This window comes from Leguminivora glycinivorella, chromosome 24, assembly GCF_023078275.1.
Source record: "Leguminivora glycinivorella isolate SPB_JAAS2020 chromosome 24, LegGlyc_1.1, whole genome shotgun sequence".
NCBI classification, from domain to species: Eukaryota; Metazoa; Arthropoda; class Insecta; order Lepidoptera; family Tortricidae; genus Leguminivora; species Leguminivora glycinivorella.
This window is the reverse complement of record NC_062994.1, coordinates 2,890,879-2,912,972: the sequence shown is the minus strand read 5'-3', so window position 1 is coordinate 2,912,972 and position 22,094 is coordinate 2,890,879. Positions and strand designations below refer to the sequence as shown.

General features: G+C 38.7%; 1 protein-coding gene across 4 annotated transcripts in view; it reads right to left on the bottom strand.

Annotated features, from left to right (window-relative positions):
• LOC125238688 (cullin-1) overlaps positions 1 to 22,094 on the bottom strand; it is a 49,661-nt gene that overhangs the window by 19,876 nt on the left and 7,691 nt on the right. For 3 of the 4 annotated variants that reach the window (XM_048146086.1, XM_048146089.1, XM_048146088.1), the window contains exons 3-14: positions 21,039 to 21,121; positions 20,442 to 20,562; positions 18,459 to 18,554; positions 16,494 to 16,559; positions 15,833 to 15,913; positions 14,590 to 14,736; positions 13,661 to 13,840; positions 7,083 to 7,217; positions 5,828 to 5,986; positions 4,866 to 4,995; positions 1,990 to 2,123; positions 1,695 to 1,802 (exon numbers count right to left, since the gene is read on the bottom strand). In XM_048146086.1, coding sequence (XP_048002043.1) covers positions 1,695 to 1,802; positions 1,990 to 2,123; positions 4,866 to 4,995; positions 5,828 to 5,986; positions 7,083 to 7,217; positions 13,661 to 13,840; positions 14,590 to 14,736; positions 15,833 to 15,913; positions 16,494 to 16,559; positions 18,459 to 18,554; positions 20,442 to 20,562; positions 21,039 to 21,121 — 1,440 coding nt within the window. Of the gene's footprint in view, positions 1 to 1,694; positions 1,803 to 1,989; positions 2,124 to 4,865; positions 4,996 to 5,827; positions 5,987 to 7,082; positions 7,218 to 13,660; positions 13,841 to 14,589; positions 14,737 to 15,832; positions 15,914 to 16,442; positions 16,560 to 18,458; positions 18,555 to 20,441; positions 20,563 to 21,038; positions 21,122 to 22,094 lie in introns of all 4 variants that reach the window. The other variant, XM_048146087.1, reaches the window with a different exon arrangement.

Below are 22,094 nucleotides of genomic sequence, written 5' to 3'. Positions count from 1 at the left end.
GACAGAAAATTGCCATTTTTGTAAGACTAGGCGTCTTTGACCAACTCTGAGGGCAAGCAGTAGGTGCTTGCACCTCCTATACGAAGCCTTTACAGGTTTATTACGTTATAGCACAGAATATATAATAGTACAAGTACAGAAGGCCCACTGCTTTGATGTTCACGAAATGCCGCCTTTTTAAATACCTACAAAATTCTTACAAAGAAACGAGCCGCACGTGCGCGGCGTCCGGTGATAGGGTTACCAATGGATCCAAACGAATTAATACTCACATAAAATGTTATACTATTATATTCAAGTCTTGGGTACTTTCTAGGTATATATACTGTATTTATATATTTTTGTTCAAGTTCCAACATCACAAGCCTTATTGAACTTTTCTGTGGGACTTAATCAGTAGTAGATCTAAGTAAGAATGTCTTATAGTCTTATGGTATTTATTTTATTCAATATGTCTATTTAACTAAGTATTATTAGCCATTCCACACGTGGACATCGCTTAAAAAAAACCTCGCGACGTAAAGTAACAATAGAAAGTGCGAACGTGCATTCCGTGAGAACGCGCGCAACCCCTGAGTAGGCCGCGAACTCGCGGCCGCCAGGATGTACTTGTAGCGCGGCGATAGAATCGCGGAGTGAGCCGCCCCTGGTTATAGCTAGAGAGACTGGTGCTGCCATATATACGCAACTATGGGAACAAATTATAGCCGATAGCTCATAGTTTACTAGCTCGCGGTGGGACCAGTGGCTAAGTCGACATCCAGGTTACGCATCCAACAGATCGCGTCAGGTGTCAAATTGGTATAGAGATCCTCCGGGTTGCCCTGGAAACATCCGTTATGTGACTGCGGCCTTGAGGATCAAACTAACCAGCACGGTCGAATGTTGCTTAAAGAATTTTACATAAAAATCAGAAAGATCCTTGAGCAATGTTAAAAAGTTAACAAATGGAAAACTGCTCGTCGTTTTGACTAAGTTCGTTTGACACGCTAAGGCGAGTTTGACTATGGTACTATCTTTGTCACTCTTAAAGGGCGCGTATCTCCTAGTGCTATCTCTGTCACTTTTAAGAGCGTGTTTATATACTTTTGAGCACCCTGGCCGTTTCGATATTTAATAATGAGCGATTTGTCGTTCGTCAATTGTTTTCACAAGTGTATACCTCTTTTTGAGCACCTTGCCCGTTCCGATATTAAAAATTACAGTGATTGTATTTTGTTTTTAACCCCCGACGCAAAAACGAAGGGGTGTTATAAGTTTGACGTGTCTGTCTGTCTGTCTGTCTGTTTCTCTGTGTGTGTGTCTGTTCGTGGCATCGTAGCTCCCGAACGGATGAACCGATTTAGATTTAGATTTTTTTGTCTGAAAGCTGAGTAAGTCGTGAGTGTTCTTAGCCATGTTTCATGAAAATCGGACCACTATGTCGCGGTCGGGGGTTTTTTCAAAATTTTAATTTTCACTAAGAAGTTCGTTTGACACGCTAAGGCGAGTTTGCTTGATCTATGGAGTCTATGGTACAGTCAAGTGCAAAAATACGTATCGATTTTATCCGCTCAAAAATATGTACCGAGACCTTATTCCGCCGACATAAAGTGCTATGGGACATATTTTTGATAAGTTGTACGCACCCATATTTTTACACTTGACTGTACATATGAAGTCTGTGGTGACGATAAAGGTTAAGAAACACTTACTTCGGCGTCGTCGCTGGCGGACATGTGTTGCACAAGCCGCTTGGCGAGCATCTTGCTGTAGAACTTTTGGAACACATCCTTGTCCTCTATGTATTTGAACACAACCATCTGTTGACAAAACACGGAATATATTATTAAAATTAATAAACAATTGATTTGGGCGATGACGTAGATAACAGCGTGGCTTCGAAAAACCATACCTTTCTTAATTAATTAATAGCCTTATCAGGTGTATAATGAACATTCGTGAAAGTCAGCTGCCGCTCCGTTGGCATAGTATTTCTACATGACTTACCACTTGGTTAAGCGTGTCCTCGAGCTCTGCTTCCTCAGGATTTTTGCTGGATTTCTTCAGCAGCAGGTCGCAGTACTTGGCGAGCAGTTCCGGACTCTTGGACGAGGAGTTTGCGGCGCGAGTCACGGCGTTGCCTGGCAACAAAAACAATTAATATTATGCATTCTTAATGCAACTCATCATCCTCCTTGCGTTATCCCGGGACTCAAGCCCGAGGTCCGCTTTGACAACTAATCCCAAGATTTGGCGCAGGCATCAGTTCTACGAAAGCGACTGCTATCTGACCTTTTAACCTGAAGAGTAACTAGGCCTTATTGGAATTAGCCACCGAAATTTGATCAGTTTCATGTGCTCTACCTACCTTTTGGGAATACAAGAGGGGTTTTTACTATGTTCATTCTCCTTGCGTTATCTCGGCATTTGCCACGGCTCATGGGAGCCTGGGGTCCGCTTTGACAACTAATCCCAAGATTTGGCGTAGACACTAGTTTTACGAAAGCGACTGCCATGTGACCTTCCAACCCAAAGGGTAACTAGGCCTTATTGGAATTAGTCCGGTTTCCTCACGACGTTTTCCTTCACCGAAAAGCGACTGGCAAATATCAAATGACGTTTCGCACATAAGTTCTGAAAAACTCATGGGTACGAGCCGGGGTTCGAACCCGCGACCTCAGAATTGAAAGTCGCACGCTCTACCAGCGCTTTTTGTTAAAATTCCTTAATTTAAGTCATAGAGGAATAAGTAAGGGAAGAGGTAACTCCATACATCAGTAAATGCGGGTTATTTGTATAGGCATAGTTAAGTGACATCTAGCGACAATCACGCGTCAATCACGCGTCAACTAACGTAAATTATCAGTACTGCTACTTGTCAATAGATGTCGTGACGAACGAAAAGTCTAATGCTCACCAATTTTTAGCTAATATTACAATAGTATTAATCAGTATTCAATTAATTCTGCTTGTAATATCAGTTGTAAACTGTTCTAATATTAATTTTTTGGCAGACGAGACACAGTCGCCACTTAGTTTCGAGTAGTGGTACTGATAATTCACGATATTAGCGTGATTGTCACTAGATGTCACTTAACTATGCCTATAATATAAATACAATATGGTACTTCCGAGAGCCAGCACCTCCATTTATAGAAAAAGTACTCTCATATCTGCCATAAATGTATTTAATCATTTGCCTAATGATATAAAAAGTCTCGAAGGAAATATTTTTAAAGGATCTTTAAGAAACTTTTTATTAGAGAAAGTTTTCTATAATTTAAAAGAATTTTATAATTATGTAAACCTAAATTAAAATTTAGTATAGGATATAAGTTAAAAATTTAGTTTAAGTCAAATACATTGTATGCCCGAAAAGGGTAAAACTGTTGATACTCTCACTGAAAAATGTACCTAGTGTTACTTCCTGTACCTACACAGTTTAAACAATAAATATTTCTGATTTCTGATTTCTGATTATACAAATAACCCGCATTTACTGATGTATGGAGGTACAACTTTTACCATACTTATTCGTTTTTAGGGTTCCGTAGTCAACTAGGAACCCTTATAGTTTCGCCATGTCTGTCTGTCCGTCCGTCCGTCCGTCCGCGGATAATCTCAGAAACCGTAAGCACTAGAAAGCTGAAATTTGGTACCAATATGTATATCAATCACGCCAACAAAGTGCAAAAATAAAAAATGGAAAAAAATGTTTTATTAGAGTACCCCCCCTACATGTAAAGTGGGGGCTGATATTTTTTTTCATTCCAACCCCAACGTGTGATATATTGTTGGATAGGTATTTAAAAATGAATAAGGGTTTACTAAGATCGTTTTTTGATAATATTAATATTTTCGGAAATAATTGCTCCTAAAGGAAAAAAAAGTGCGTCCCCCCCCTCTAACTTTTGAACCATATGTTTAAAAAATATGAAAAAAATCACAAAAATAGAACTTTGTAAAGACTTTCTAGGAAAATTGTTTTGAACTTGATAGGTTCAGTAGTTTTTGAGAAAAATACGAAAAACTACGGAACCCTACACTGAGCGTGGCCCGACACGCTCTTGGCCGGTTTTTTTTTTAATGCTACTCCTCCAACATTATCGGAGTCTATGTTAACAATTTTTGTATTTTCTACCGCATTCATTCAATTTCTCGCTTTTATGCCTCTCGCACTTTCATTCCTCATACTATTCTTTCTGTCTTTCATTATATCATTTACTCTTTGGTTTGGGTGGGACTAGGGTTGCAAAAAAAACGGTTTTTTTTTCTGGCTTGAAAAAAAAAACATGGAAAAAAAACCGTGAAAAAAAAAAACAGTTTTTTTTCTGGAGTATGTTTTTTTTCTAAAGTACGAAATCTCAAAATTTGCAAAGTAGTTAATACTTTTATACGGTTTTTTAGACTTAATGTTAACTATTAAAAGAATTTAATAAAATAACTTTAATTTCTGGTTTTATAAAAGTAACATTTACGAAATCTGTAGTTGGTAGTTATCACTATTTACTGTTGGCAACACCACCGCCTCTCCACGCTACACGCAGCATCGGGGATTCCCCAATAAACGTTTGTATACTGAATGTTAATTGAATTAAAATGTACGTTATTGTTATTGAAACACAACTCACGAAAAACCGTTATTGTCGTATTATTTGTTCATCTGAAAAAAAACCATATTTAGAAAAAAAACCATGGTGCTTGGTTTTTTTTTCATGTTTTTTTTCATAATTCTGATTTGGTTTTTTTTTCTATTTACAACCCTAGGCGGGACTCCCAACTATCTATGCGTAGCTATTTTACTACTTCTGCTTGTTTTATTTTTATTTTACAAGTTTCAGCGGGTATTTTCCTCTATGGTTTAAGTTACTATCGTTACTTACTGTTGATAAATCGTCCGCAGGCCTTGTCCAGAGCCGCCACGAAGCCAGAATCGTTGTTGAAGGCGACCAACACAAGGGCGTTGTACTTCTTGTGAACCTCCAGTATTGTTGACACGTAGACTTTCGGGTCCTGCAAATATGGTGGACATTAGTATTGATGTTTTTGGGAATAAATAGTACATGGTGAAATATGGGGAAGATTTAATCTTTGTCACTCTTAAAGGACGCTAATGCCATCTCTGTCATTCTTACAGGACGCTAGTGCCATCTCTATCACTCTTAGGCCCACTTGCACCAACGAAAATGTAGAGTTAACCCACTATTTTATATGGAATTTGACAGATGACAGACCACTAACCCTGAGTTAAGTGCAAGTGGGCCTTACACGGCTAGTGCTGTCTTTGTTACTCTTCAAGGACGCCAGTGCCGTCTCTGTCACTCTTAGAAGATGCTAGTGCTGTCTCTGTCACTCTTACACCAGCTAATGCTACCTCTGTCACTCTTAAAGGAAGCTGGTGCTATCTCGGTCGCTTTTAAGAGTATGTTTACATATTTTTTAGCACTTTGACCGCTCAGATATTAAAGAATCAGTCATTTGCCGTTTATCAATATTGTTTCTAAAAGCGTATACATATATTTGAATACATTGGCCGTACAGATATTTAAAAATCACGCTCGATTGTCGTTTGTCAATTGTTTTTCGAAGCGTGTATACATATTTTGAGCAGTTTGGCCGCTCCGATAACAAGAATGATGGTTTTTTTGTTGTTTTTGAGTAGAATGTGTGTGTGTTTAGATATTTTTGAGCGTTTTTGCCGTTCGTTTATAAAGTTTGAGTGTTTTTTTACATTTTCGATTAGAAATCGCTTTTCTGACTGATTTGGGAAAAAAAATCGTCATTTTTCTTCACATTGAAGCTGGTAATGCAAGTATTAGTAGTGGCCAACGGAGCGGCGGCTGACCTGGTGCGCGGGCTCGCCGCACTTGTCGACGGCGTGCAGCCCCTGCGCGTGGATGTGCTGCTCCAGCAGGCGCCGCAGCTCCGTCAGCCCGTCCGGGATGCGCGCCAGCAGGCTGTACATGCGACCTAGGTCTGTGTTCTTGTCGCCGTCTAGAAGTTTCTGAAAAAAAAAAAAAAAACACTTTAAGTCAGTGCTCAAAGATATTCAGGCGTCTCGATATATCGCGGCAAATTATAGAACATTGGATCACGTGGTAACCGCGCAATGGATACCAGAATGCCGCGCGAGCCACTAGGGGCATATTCAGAATTTGGGACACCCCAATTAGCATAAGTTGTTAACAAAAATTAACTCTCTGTCAATTTTTTACAACTACGCTGATTGGGGGTCCCAAATTCTGAAAAAGCCCCTAGATCATTGGCGCGCTTGAACCTGCCGCGGGAATGAGGTCATCATAATGAACAATTTACCATGGGATGGGAGATGAAATCTTGTATATTTATTTTTCGTAAAATCTTGAGCGTAGCTAGTAGACTAAAAAAACTAATTAGTCCGTCAGTTAGATTATCAGCGAATTTTAGACACGTATTTTTTCTTTTTTCTCGCAAACGAAAAATGACGACGGTACGGTGCGTTGAAGTTTCGCGTGACGTCACGCCTAGGTACAATTTTTACTTAGAAGTGACGTCACAAGCCCCCACTCCGGAACTTTGATGCTCTATATCTTTGTATTTTTTCATTAATTAGAAAAAGCGAAAAATACGTATTCAGTATTTTTGGACGATCTAACTGACGGACTAAACAGAATACCATTTTTTTATGTGGTCGTCATTTGACCAACGTAAAGAGTCCCTCAAGATTTTAGATCTCACCCTATTCTCCATAGGATCTGGAGTGTTTCTGTGCAATTCCCGTTAAGTTTGTACATTTGGATCACGTCTCCGATTTGGATAAAAAATGGTAGGCTGATAGAGTCCATGATGCTGAGCAAGATCCACTGGGTTTCCCAAAATGTCCTATGTAGTTTGTATGAAACCGTCCTTTTTTGTTACCAGATTTCTATACATTTTCGGTAACAAAAAAGGAAAGTTTCATACAATCAACCTAGGACATTTTGGGAAACCCAGTGGATCTTGATCAGCATCATGGACTCTATCAGCCTACCAATTTTTATCCAAATCGGAGACGTGATCCAAATGTACAAACTAAACGGGAATTGCTGTTCTAAAATAGAACCTAGAGCGTAGCGAGTTACCTGAAATTCTGCATGGAAGATCTCGAGATGTTTCTCAATGAGCACCCGATCGCAAGTCTTGGCCAGTCGCTCCATTGTCGTCTCGTGCAAGTATACTTGCACGCGTCTCTGCTCCTCTTGCAAACGCTGCTCGGCCTGCGAACAAATGTATGGATTTGTTAGAAGGGTGCCACATTGGACGCGATCAGTAGCACGTTTTCGCGTAGCACCACGGGACCTTGCAAAATGTCTTATTCGTTGTTAAAATACACAAAATTTTATATATTGATTATACTTACTAACTTTTGACGAGTACATCTCGAGGTTTCTAAAAGCAGATCGAAAAGCATAGTCTTAAAAACATTCTTAACACTTTCGCTACCAAGAACCCGACTGTCGGGCACACCGCTCGTAGAAGCGTAGCCGATTACATGGGTTTCCCCGTATGTAGCGAAAATGTCGTAGCGCCGCGTAGAGCCCGGTTTCGCAAGTGTTAAGCTAAAAAGTGAAACTTAAAGTGTAATAAGTTTATCGAAGTAATTACTAAAGTGAACACTTGAGTTAGATCTTAAAATTTTGAAAAACCCCCGACCGCGACATAGTAGACCGATTTTCATGAAACATGGCTAAGAACACTCCCGACTAACTCGGCTTTCAAACAAAAAAAACTAAATCTATATCGGTTCATCCGTTCCGGAGCTATGATGTCATAGACAGACACACACACAGACAGCAGACAGACAGACAGACAGACAGACAAACAGACAAACACGTCAAACTTATAACACCCCGTCGTTTTTGCGTCGGTGGTTAAAAAGGTTCCAAAAGAGAACATCGAATTAATTTAGATATGTACAATCATAGATTAAATATAACAAGCGCCTACGAACGCGCTTACACTCCACCACACATAGATGGCGCCACAAAAAAATGCCTTGTTGCCACCGATTATTTGTAGATTGGCATTAAGTGTCAATTCCGAGCCGTAAATCTATGTCAAAAGTGACACTTAACGCCATCTACAAGTATAATCGAATGCTACAAGACATTTTTTTTTGTGGCGCCATCTATGTGTGGTGGAGTGTAAGCGCGGTCTTAGGCGGTCGCATTTTAATGTACGGGATGGTATGATCTTGTTATATTTAATTTATACTACAATGAACATAGCAATGGTTTCTAAATTACAATCTTAGAGCGAAGTGAGGGGTTCTTAAGAACCCAGAGCGTAGCGAGGGTTTCTTGGGAAGAATTGTGAGCTTTTTCTTAATTACAGTCTAGAAACAGTCTCCTCTTCCCCTCGGACCCCTGCAACGGGTAGACGTGTCTTAGTCCCCGCGCAAACTTATTATTTTTGAAAAATATAAATATTAAATCAAATTAATTCTAGTGAGATACTAGGAGTACATAAACTAGTAGGCGCACCAGTTATCGCTCCGCTGCAGTACGTCACACATGCGCTACGTTGCAAACCGGGTGAGTGCTACGCTGCTACGCTACATTTGCTACGCCCGGCGGGTGACCTCCTGTATATTCATACGCTCCTGGTACTGTGCCAGTGCATACTGTGAGTGCGCGTGCGTCATCAGCTACGTGTTATTACTACTCTTCGCTACTCCTGCTACCCTAGTGCAACATGACTAACCCAATGGACATGAATGACATGTCAATTGAATTAAACGATAGATTATCGCCAGACTATGTTACTCGACGACAACAAAATCAGGACAGACAGTCAGATAACTTAACTGTCTCCGATTTTAATGACTTTAAGGAGGAGATGAGACAATTAATTAGGTATTACACAGGCTGTCATCAAAAAGATGTAACTGACCTGAAAGACACGGTGCAAGAAATAAGACAGTCAACCAATAATATAGAAGTTTGTTTGGAAGACATACGGCTGGAAAATCGGGAGCTAAGAAAACAAATTAGTGAACTTGAAAATGTTATTAGGGAAGATAGAGAGCATATCGCATTTTTGGAAGACAAATTGGACGAAACGCAATGTATGAGCAGGAAAAGCAATTTTGAAATAAAAAATGTCCCAAGAAAAGAAAATGAGAGCAAGCAGGATTTAGTTGAAATGGTCACCACTCTGTCAGAAACCATCGATTGCAAGATTAACAAAAGTGACATAGACGATATTTACAGAATCCGTTATAAAAACTCGACTCAGAAAAATGCACCGATTGTAGTGGAAACCAAATCGACCCTCTTAAAAAATGACTTCTTAAAAATGGCAAAGTCATACAATGTAAGAAACAAATCCAAACTATGTGCTAAACATTTGGGGCTTACAACACAGGAAGACTCGCCAATATTCCTCTCTGAAAACCTTACGCCGAAAGGGGCGCGTCTACATTTCCTGGCTCGAGACTTGTCCAGATCCAGGGGCTATAAATATTGCTGGACGTCGTACGGTAAGGTGTATGTCCGAAAAAGCGATCAATCGCCAATAATCCTGGTAAAAAATGAGGATCAAGTACATCGCTTAATGCAAGGAGACTGACAATTATTGTACATAATAAGCATGTTATTTTTTGTATATTTGAATTTGAGCATGTTTGTAAGGCTGTTTTTACCACATGTTATTGTTTACTGCTGGCACACACACATTTCTACACATAAAAACAAATATATCATTAATATTTACACTGCTGGACTCCTATTATTACATCTAATCTCCCACTCTACATTCTACACAATTAATCTACTTAACACCGAGTTAAAAATGAAGTGCTTGTTTCATACCTCTTACTTTAATGGGTGACACACTGCAAACAATTAATGAAATTGACAGACTAGAAATAGCTCATTCCTTTGAATGTGATACTTTAAACTTACACAACTATTTAAATATTAAAAAAAATGATTTTACATTAATTACACAAAATATAAGAAGTATCTATTGTAACTTCGACAGCTTTATATTATCTTTATCAGGTCTTAAGTTCGAGCCGGACGTTATAGCTTTAACTGAGTGTAGGCTCGATGCCAATAAGCATATTCCTCAGCTGCCAAACTACAACACATACTCTACTACGCATCAACTAAACCAGAATGACGGGGTAGTATTATACGTAAAGAATTCTCTTCAGCATAAAGTAAAAGAGGTAAAATTATTACACGCATCTTGCCTGCAGCTACAGATATTAAACAATACAATCTTATGTATATACAGATCCCCATCTAACACAAATATTGAACCCTTTATATCCTCATTGAATACCCATATAAATTCTATTAGATCCACCAACAAAAATATTATAGTTACTGGGGACATTAATATAAACATAAAACTTAAGAGCGATGAACGCACACAAGAGCGCAATAACAGACTTCAGTACTTAGATACACTCTCCTTACATGGAATTCTAGCTGCACATACCCTGCCCACGAGGGAACAAAACTGCCTCGACCACATAATGCTGAAGATAAATAGATCGAAATGTCAGGCCTCAGTATGTGTATTGCATACTACAACTACTGATCATTTCACTGTGTTGTTATGTATTTCTAAAATGAAAACTAATGTCTGTGTAAATAAGACTAAAACTCAAATAGACTTTGGTGCAGCTTTAGAGGACTTGAAACATAAAAACCTTGATTATATTCTACACATGACGAACCCTAACACAGTTTTAGATAGCTTGACTTGCGAGTTAACAACGGTGTTAAACAAAAATAAAACAATAAAAAATATACCTAAACAATACAGAAGTATAAAACCCTGGATTACAACAGGAATCTTACGCTGCATAAGAAATAGAGATAACCTACAAAAACAGTTAAAAAACGATCCTCTCAACGAAATAGTCAAAATCACATACAAAAGATACAGAAACAACTGCAACAAATTAATAAAAAAATTAAAACGAAATTATGAACGAGAGCTTTTAAGTAAATCATCTAAAAATAATAAATTACTATGGAAAAATATAAAAAGTATTACATATACTAATAAGAATAACAGTACTAATTCCGAACTCCTTCATATTAAACCAACCCCTACTGATTCTGCAAATTACGTTAACAGCTACTTCGCGAACATTGGTAAACAACTGGCAACTAACATCAAACCAGATAAAAGTTTACAAAAAACATACTTATTAAACTTTCCGTATCAAACAAACTCGTTTGTACTATCCCATACTGATCATGCCGAAATTAACACCATAATATCCAATCTTAAGAGTAATAGTGCACCAGGCTGGGACAATATCCCCAATATTTTCTTAAAACTTGCAAAACCAGTGGTGATTCCAATAATTACGCATTTAGTCAATCTTTGTTTCGACAAAGGAATCTTTCCGGCTCCACTCAAACAATCAATCATTACACCGATTTATAAAAATGGAGACAGAGACGATGTCAATAACTACAGACCTATATCGGTACTACCAGCAATATCAAAAATATTAGAGAAGTTACTAAATCGCAGAATGCTCAATTATTTAAATAAATTCAACCTACTATCACAATCTCAATACGGATTCAGACCTGGTAGATCTACTGAAGATGCTGTATCTGCTCTAACCTCAATAATAGTCGAACATCTTGATAAAGGGTCTAAATGTATGTCTGTGTATTTAGATTTAAAAAAGCTTTTGACACCGTCTCTGTCCCCATACTCTTACACAAATTGGAAAGGATAGGGTTCAGAGGTATTCCCCTACGTCTACTCCAGGACTATTTAACAAATAGGAAACAGAGGGTGAAGTTGGGAGACCTCAGTTGTACCAGTGAAGATGAAGAAGTGACGTACGGAGTGCCCCAAGGCTCGGTGCTTGGTCCAACGCTATTCCTAGTTTATATCAACGACTTGTGCGATATGAAGATCCCTCATGCAAAAATATTCTCATATGCCGACGACACCGCCGTCGTCTTCACTGGTACTTCTTGGGAGGTAACTCAAAAATTTGCAGAGTCTGGTTTAGAAATGATTAATGAATGGCTAAGAAACAATATCCTCACGTTGAACACTGATAAAACAAATTATATATGCCACAGTATATACAACAACACACAACCCCATAAAAACTTTGACATTAAAATACACAGCTGCTGTAAAAAGGTACAAAATTGCTGCCAGCAAACATGTCCTACTATATCAAAAGTTGACAGCACTAAATATCTGGGTGTCTTCGTGGATCGAGGACTTTCTTGGTACCAACACCTCGAATATGTTATTTTACGACTACGAAAGCTTAATTGGATCTTTAAGAACTTGAGACATGTGGTGCCAAGAACTACCCCGAGTCCGCAAGGCTATAGTAGAGACCTTTTAAAAGAAATATACATATCGTTGGTTCAGTCCGTAATAACTTATTGTTTACCCGTTTGGGGAGGCGCCGCTAAGACACGCTTCATTGATGTAGAGAGAGCGCAGCGAAGTCTCCTCAAAATTATGTACTTCAAGAAGATGTCGTTCTCGACTGACAAGCTTTACCAACTATGTAACTTGCTTAGTGTTAGGAAATTATATGTACTAACCTGTGTTCTGAGAAAACATAAAACTACAACTTTCGACAGTAACCTTATGATAAAGCGGAGGAGAGACATTGTAATGCAAGTTCCAAAAACCCACACCACTTTTGCCAGTAGACAATACAATAAACAATCAGCACATTTATACAATACTTTAAACAAAGAATTAGATATATACCCTAAGCCTCAATATCATGTAAAAAAGAAGATAACTACTTGGATAGAATGTAAAAATTATGAACAGGTGGAAGACCTACTAGGATACGTAGTGTAGCCTCACCACACACACACACACACACACGCACGCACACACACACACACGCACACACACACACACACACACACACACACACACACACGCGCGCGCGCGCACACACACACACACACACACACACACGTACGCATGCGCTCAGGTTTATATTATAGAAACTTAGTAATACTTAGTAATACTACGTAAATGGAAGAGCGGTGCCTCCTAGCACAAGTTATTTAGTAAATAACTTAAAAGGAGACACCAGCCACTGTATTAATTGTACTTTTTGAACAAATAAATAATTTTTGATTTTGATTTTTTTTGATTTTTGATTTGATGAAACAAGTGAGAAATTTTTAAACTTTCTTTTTTACTTTAGCGTTGGTTTCTTGAACCTAATCTTGAGCGTAGAGTATCCATAACAATATTATAAATGGGAAAGTGTGTGTCTGTTTGTTTGTCCGTCTTTCACGGCAAAACGGAGCGACGAATTGACGTGATTTTTTAGGTGGAGATAGTTGAAGGGATGGAGAATGACATAGGCTACTTTTTGTCTCTTTCTAACGCGAGCGAAGCTGCGGGCAAAAGCTACACTGAGAGAAATTTGCATTGTGAATTTAACAAGTTCGACTTGTTGCGGTTTATCCGTTTGAATCAGCCAAACGTATGTTTAAAACAATATGTGTCAGGTTGTTTTTATAAAATCGACTAGTTGATTCAAATATATTGCCGATTCAAATGACAAATAGCTTGTTGTTTGAACCAAAGAGCACGTAGGCGCTATTTTAACTAAAAAACTTGTTGAACGAACATGAAAACTGGTTGTATTTTCTCTCAGTGTAGTAATTTATGATTTTACCTTGATCATGTACTCGGTCACTGGGTTATTCCTCAAGAACTCAGTGCTCTCTCTGGTGTAGAACCTCTCCGTGTCCTCCAAAAACACCGCTTCGAAGGTGTCCTTATAGATAGCCAGGTTTTGGCCCCGAGCACTAGGGTCCTCTTCGTTGAGCCCTAGGGCTACATAGCAGTTGATGACCTGAAAATAAATTGTAATATAAAACATAAGATCTAACAGTACATTACGATACAAAAAAAAAGGAAGTTCGAAACGAGCGGCGATATATTAAAAAACGACCGAAGGGAGTGTTTTAAATCGACACGAGTTACGAATTTCCTTTTCGCACGTGTATCGTACGACGTTTTTCAGTACAGATGAGCCTCCGAAGTTTCGACCTGGCATATAATGAACCACTTCTCGAACTAGTGCGTAAAAAAACACCGTCTCTACTGAAAAAGTATATTAAAAATGAGAATTTACTGTCTGGGAGATTCGAACTCTAAAGGAATGGGTTACTACCCCAGTGCTTCCATTTAAGCTACTAAGACCTCCTAGAAAACCGCAATTTTTTCACCACTTGACAAAAACTTTAGCGACATCTACCGTAACTATGTTACACTTCTGAAAAGGATTCAGCGGGCGTAGCACACTAGTTGGATAAACTTTATCGCGAGATTATCGCTAGACGTCACTTAACTATGCCAATACAAATAACCCGCATTTACTGATGTATGGAGTTACAACTCTTCCCATACTTATTCCTCTATGATCTAAATATGTGAGTGTGTTCAGTAAAACGTCCCACATTGTCGATTACCATTAAGGCGAGATTTACTTGTATCTTTATATGAATAAACTGACAAAGCGGCTTTATGGCAACCGACAAAGTGGGGCGTTTTCCAGTGCACACTCACATATAGTTTTGTCGTTAATGTCAACACACTCACCCCGGAAACAAGTCTAGTGTTAATCGGTTCACCGTTCCGTTCCTTCTCGATAAGCTTCAGCACAGCATTGGTCACCTGCTTGTTCAAACATTTGAACAAATTGTCCCGCCATGTCACCAACGCCAGCTGGTATATCTCGTAGATACCCTGGAAAAGAGATTTTAATAAGCTTACACAGAATAAAACACTTTTCACTGGTAGAATTTACCTACAAATAATTATGTTGAATCATCATCCTCCTTGCGTTATCCCGGCATTTGCCACGGTTCATGGGAGCCTGGGGGTCCGCTTCGACAACTAATCCCAAGAATTGGCGTGGGTGACTTGTTTTACGGAAGCAACTACCATCTGACCTTCCAACCCGGAGGGTAACTAGGCCTTATTGGGATTAGTCCGGTTTCCTCACGATGTTTTCCTTCACCGACAAGCGACTGGCAAATATCAAATGACATTGCGCACATAAGTTCCGAAAAACAATGAGACATTATATCAGTAAACAAGGAATAGTATAGGACCTAATGTACTACCCTGCGGAACACCAACCCCATTACAACCTTCGTTTATTGGGATACTTAAAATAAACTAATAAATATTATTCTAATACGTTTCATTCATTATTTTCCGTCATAGGAATCTTATTTTAACTTTTGATTGTCCTTTAAATCTCCAGTTTCTTCTGTCTTCCCTATCAAAAGCTTTTAAATGTTCCGTAGTTTTGTCATACGTTTTGAAGAGCACAATTTGCGGACATTGAGTACAATCCATACTAATATTATAAATGGGAAAGTGTGTGTCTGTTTGTTTGTCAGTCTTTCACTGCAAAACGGAGCGACGAAATGTGATTTTTTTAAGTGGATATAGTTGAAGGGATGGAGAGTGACATAGGCTACTTTTTGTCTCTTAACGCGAGCGAAGCCGCGGGCAAAAGCTAGTCAGAAATAAAGCTTTCTCTCTCCATCCTGTATGTGGGTGTCGTAGAAGTCGACTGTGGGATATGGGTTAAATTGTGGCGTGGGCGAGAGGCTGGCAACCTGTCACTGCAATGTCACAATTTGGATTTCTTTCAACCCCTTTTTGCCAAGAGTGGCACTGAAACTTAATAGTTCATGTGCTCTGCCTACCCCTTTATGGGATACAGGCGTGATTATATGTATGTATGTATGTATCCTGTATGTATGTACTAACCTTCCTGCTTTCTTCACACTGGGATACAGTGATTGTATGTTTGTCTGTATGTACTGACCTTCCTGCCCTCCTCACACTCGCGCTTGACCCAATGCCGGTTAAGATACGCGCAGACTCCGTTGAGCACGCGAGAGCTGAACTGGTACTCTTCGCCCATAAGATCAGTATTTCGTTTTCTACCAAGTCTACCAACCAGTTAATTTTTGACTTTTGATTAGCAGAAACGTCTGCAATTGATGCCACTAGGCTTAGAATAAATTTAAAAGTAAAAAATGTCGTAGCTGACAGAGAGAGATATATTTATGTCGTAGAAGTTTTGAGACACTATATAAGTAAATAAGGAATAGTATAGGATCTAATGTACTACCCTGTGGAACACCAACCCATTACAACCTTCGCTTATTGGGATACTTAAAATAAAACGAATAAATATATTTCTAATATGTTTCATTCATTATTTTCCGTCATAAGAATCTTATTTTAACTTTTGATTCTCCTTTAAATCTCCAGTTTCTTCTGTCTTCCCTATCAAAAGCTTTCAAATGTTCCGTAGTTTTATCATACGTTTTGAAGAGTAATTAAGTACAGGCAAAAATATAGCTTTCTCTCTCCTTCCTTCCTATATTCGTGGCACTAACCTTCCTGCCCTCCTCACACTCGCGCTTGACCCAATGCCGGTTAAGATACGCGCAGACTCCGTTGAGCACGCGAGAGCTGAACTGGTACTCTTCCCACTGGTTCGTGTAGAACGCGAGGACATCTTCGCCCATAAGATCGGCTCCGTTCTGAAAAAAATACATTAAACTTTAGTTAAAAACACTTGTAGTCAACATCAAAAAAATAAAGTTTTTTTTTGTTTCAATAGTTTTTAGAAATTAGCGAGTTTTGCTCACGACATGTAAACAGTTTGTTGCCACGTGTCTGGGGGTCGAGGGTCTTGGGCAGGTAGAGGAGAGAAAAAGATGCTGCTCGATTCAGGTCTATATTCAAAGTGAATGTACTTATTTTAATACTACAGTTTTAATGGATTAGCATGACAAATTATGTTTGATAATACCGCCATCTATCGGCGGTATTGGTAACTACAAGACTATCTTAATGACATATCGACTGGGAGCATGTGATCCGTGAGGTACAAGCCATCTAGAATTCAGACTAGTATGTTAAAGTAATCATAGATGGCGCTGTCAACAGATGACAAGTTGACACAGTTATAGCAAAGAGGATTGAGTATTATAGAGAATGACTGTCAAAGTAAAATGTGTAATCACAGTGCATAGACTGCCATCTCTCGACACAAGCTTAAAACTTTTGAACCTCAGTTTTGACAATTTGGCCCATATTCTTAGCTTGATATGTTTTAAAATGTCAAATATTAATATTAGCGCCATCTAGCCGAGCGTACCCCAAAGGTCGCCATCTAGCTCACCGTACCTTTTTCTGTATGGTTTTGGGGTACGTTTTTTTGTTAGACTTTATGGGTCTTTACGAAGTTATATAGGTCTTTGGTTATAAGCAACACTGAACAAAAAGAAACCTACCTTTACATTAGGTACTGAACTAGTAATCAATTTTAGGCAAGCCTGTGGGAATTGGCTTGTATGGTTAAGGCGCTGCTAATAACTAGCCATGGCCCTTTTAACAAACACTTATTAACCTGGGGGGTTACAGACAGCCCCGCAGAGCATGCACGGAGGCAGAAAAACAGCCGCTCACGTCATTCTTGAATGCCCAGGGGCGGCAGAATAGGCTACTTAACTCTTGTTTAAAGTCCATCTTATATTATTAATTACTGTCCAATTAAGCGAAAAAAAAAATAGTACCATATTTTATTACGACTTGAAAACCGCAAAAAAACATTTATAAAGTATACTTTCACTTAAAACAATATTAGCCATGTTAATCTATACTATAGGTTGTCTGTGCATGACGTCAATCGAATTGAACACGAAATTTTCTGATATTTAAGTAAGAGGCATAAAGTTCATCATGTCAGTGATTGACTCGACATGAAGTTAAGTTAGGTTCTATGACGTCACTACATGTCTGACAGCGTTTTCGGTGGCCAAAGTAAAAAAAAATACATACATTTTTAATCGAAAATACGTAGCCACCATACACTTTTAATACCCAAAATCTATAAACATTGGTTTCTTATGTCAAACACTACAGGAAATAATCATTTCTTGTGCCAAATTTGATAAGAGTCTAGTAGCCTGTACCGGGCACCCCTCGGGTCGCCGGGGTCTCTCCTAGAATGCGTCGGCAACATAAAGGTCTAGGTTTTCTGGTAGAGTTGGGTTGGCAGGAATTGTGCCGCAACCCTTCACGCAAAATAGGCGCAAAATTATGACGACAAGTTGCGGAAACCAAGCCCACGTTTACCTATAACCTATATATCCTTTCCAGGTGACCAAACCAGAGGAGCCGCGAGGCTTTAATCTAATGAAAATGGTCTTAAACATTAAATAAATGTCATATACAAAGAAAAAGTGACCAAGGCCTCCAGTGTTCTGGTCTGGAATCGAGCCAGCGTACTCCGCTTACCGGGCGAATGCCTGAACCGCTCGGACATCGGTACACGAAGGCAAGGGTCGAAATTTCCTAGTATATGACATTCCCGAAGGCTCGTGGCGCCCTTCTTATGGCTTCCATAAAAGGTTTTAGGGCTACATTTGTCCTACCTTCAACAGATTGACGAGGTAGTTCCTCAAGAATTCCCTGAGTCTCTTATAGAGCTCTAAGCCGACCAACTGAGCGCCGCCGGTCGTCGCTGGACTCTGTAACAATTTAAATATTATGTAACAAGTCAAATATACATTAAGTAGGTACTATCAGCTGCAAAAGTGCAAAGTGAATTTATCAACGAATTCATTCGTATTTTCCATGCACTTTTGCAGCTGATAATACATTAAGAATATTACAATACAAGTGTGGAAGAGGGAAAGCGCGGAAAATAACTCGTATCGATTTATAACACTCCCTCAGGAACAAGTATCTGTGATCACATAATACCGGGATTTGCATCACACATATAAATGCCAACCCCGGGATTCGAACCCAGGCCCATCGGATTAGCAGGAAAGGTCGCAACTAAGCAAAACCTGAACCCAGCTGTGCATCAGTTTAGCAGGCCGGATCATTACCGAAACAGACCGGTCGAAAACCGACTATACGTGTCATGTGGTTTTTCCTATTTAAAATAAGTTTTTTTTTTCAAAAATTTCCCTTTTGGCACAAGATTTTATTGCCGACTGTACCTTTCTTTCAACAGTCATCTACTGCTTCGAGAAGTTTCTAAAAACCCCTTACTTGATGGGGATACGACGTTTCATAACAGAGTTCCTATTCCCACATTTCTGCTCCATCATCAGATCAGCTCCAGCTACCATAATATTGAATTGTCACGACATTTACATATGTGTGCAAAATTTAGGTTCTACGTTTTGAGTTTAACCCAAACCAGGGGCGGCTCACTCCGCGATTCTATCGCCGCGCTACAAGTACATGCTGAAATGAGGGTTGGCGCGCGTTCGCAATCTCATGAAACGCACGTTCGCACTTTCTGTTGTTACTTTACGTCGCGAGTTTTTTTAAAGTTTTATATGCGTCATGCGATGTCCACGTGTGAATGGCTAATAATGCTTAGTTAAATAGACATAATAAATAAAATAGGACAATCTTACACAGATTTACTATTGATTAAGTCCCACGGAAAAGTTCAATAAGGCTTGTGATGTTGGGACTTACACAAAAATATATAAATACTGTATATATACCCAGAAAGTACCCCAGATTGGAATATAATAGTATAACATTTTATCTGAGTATTAATTCGTTTTAATCCATAGGCAACCCTATCGTCCGACGCTGCGCACGTGCGGCTCGATTCTTTGTTAGAATTTTGTTGACATTTAAAAGGCGGCATTTCGTGAACATCAAAGCAGTGGTCCTTCTGTACTTGTACTATTATATATTCTGTGCCCAAACTAACATACTAACAAGGTACACTACCCTCAAAAAGTTTAAGACCAAACACAATGTTCAATGTCATTGTTATAAACCCTTCTAAAAATCATCAAACTAAATTTGTAATCAATAGAAAACAACGTAATCTTATTATGTTGATCGGCAACCCATTTGTTCTGCAAGAAGATAACGATCCCAAACACTCAGCAAAGATCTGTAGAAACTACACAGTCAATAAAGAACGCCAAGGTGTGTTAAAAAATATGATTTGGCCACCGCAATCCCCAGACCTTAACCCGATCGAACTTTTATGGGATGAACTCGACCGTAGAGTCCGAAGACAATGTCCGACATCTGCAACAGCTCTATGGGAGATACGGCAATACGAGTGGAAATCCATTAGCCAAGAAACGCTACACAAACTTATAGCAAGAATGCCAAGAATCTGCTTGGAAGTGAAAAAGCGTCGAGGAGGATTTTTCGATGAGAAAAACGTTTAGCTTTTATTTCTTATTATGATCCCTTTTTAAAAATTGTTATACGCTTTATTTTGTCGGTTGTAGGTACTGAAAAGTAATATTCTCATAGGAACTTCATGAAATGTTAATTATTTGCATATATCGTGTTTGGTCTTAAACTTTTTGACGGTAGTGTAAGTTGAAGAAAAGCTTGTAAAAAACTTGAAATTAGAGTCTTACCTGTTTCTTGTTAACAAGCCCAAAGCCCTGGCCCTGCCTTGCAGCTTGCCCCCGGCTGTGAGACACTCCACTGCCAGTGAACGTGTTCTGGTGCACTGAAGTGCAGTAGTTGTATACATGACTGAATTTGTGTTAAGAAAATAAATTGTAACTTGTTTTCAGGCAAACTAATCGTAAGTAAGTTTTCATTTAATTTAAGCGTTTGTTATGCAAGCACTTGCTAAAACAAGAGTTCGAATAATATCCATCAATATTATATGTATTTCATTGTATGTATTATATGTAATATTTAAAATATTTATTATAAATATCTATTTATGTAAAAGTATGTGTAGTCTATACATATAGTTTGCTTTTCTTCTTAGTACCTTTTTGTTTTCTAATCTCTGTTTGGCCCTATGGTTGACTGGTAGAGAATGCCTTTTGGCATTAAATCCGCCATTTGTACATTTTTGTGTATTTTTGGGCAATAAAGTTTAAATAAATAAAAAACTAAATCTAAATCAGTTCATCCGCTCGGGAGCTACGATGCCACAGACAGACCCACACACAGACAGACCCCCCGTCGTTTTTGCGTCGGTGGTTAAAAAAGGATACGTATACAACTCCATGTATCTCTTCCTCTCCATATGCTGTTTCCTGTACACATGTTCTATGCCCTCTCGGAGATCGCCCCATATCTGAAAACATGAGCAAATCGTCAAAAAACATAGATCAAAGGTAGCTATACAAATAATAAAATAAGGGTCCCCCCACATCTAGCGAGCGAGGTCGTCGGGCCAACTGTATGGAAAAAGACGCCGCGTCGACGCGACGTCGACGCGGCGTCAGGCTTTCCCCATACAGTTGGCCCGACGCGACGCTCGCGAGACGCTAGATGTGGCCCCCCACATTACCTAATTACTAATTACATTACCTAAGTGCTTTTTTTTTCGAAACTAGGTACCACTTATAGCACGTAAATTATTTTAACATGGCAACAATTCTGTACTCTAAGAAATTAAATTACATTCATAGAAAATGTTGTAATTTATACAAAGAAAAAAAGACTGAGGCCTTCAAGTGTCCCTTCCAATGGTAACTGAAAATTTTAAAATTTTTCAGTTAGCATTGGAAGGGAATTTTTTTCAGATGAACAAATAACACGACAATAACGGTTTTTCGTGAATTATAAGGTTCTTTTTTTCAAGCCAGGAAAAAAAAATTGCAACCCTAGGTGAGCTTACACAAATGTTCTCATTTTAAGTCCAGTCCAGACGTTAAAACTAGAGATGGGCCGAATATTCGGTAAATATTCGGTATTCGGCATATTCGGCAAGATTTTCAATGTTCGTATTCGGCCGAATAGTTCGATTACATTGCCGAATATTTACCGAATAAACAAAGTAAAAAACTAATGAAGATCTTACGTATTCCATTGCATAATAAGCTCCTATTTTAGTAGCTTTCAAAGGAACTACTAAAAATGGGTCAAAATATAAACACAATTGTTTTGTAAAAAAGTTAAAAAAAACCGTATTTTAAGAGTTGAGAAGAGTTCAGAGTTGTTTTAACTAAGTTTTAGTTATCCACTAAATCATAAGAACATACTTGTATGTATAATAATTATCAATCATTTCATAGTTTTAATCTTAACATTTGCTTTAAAAATAA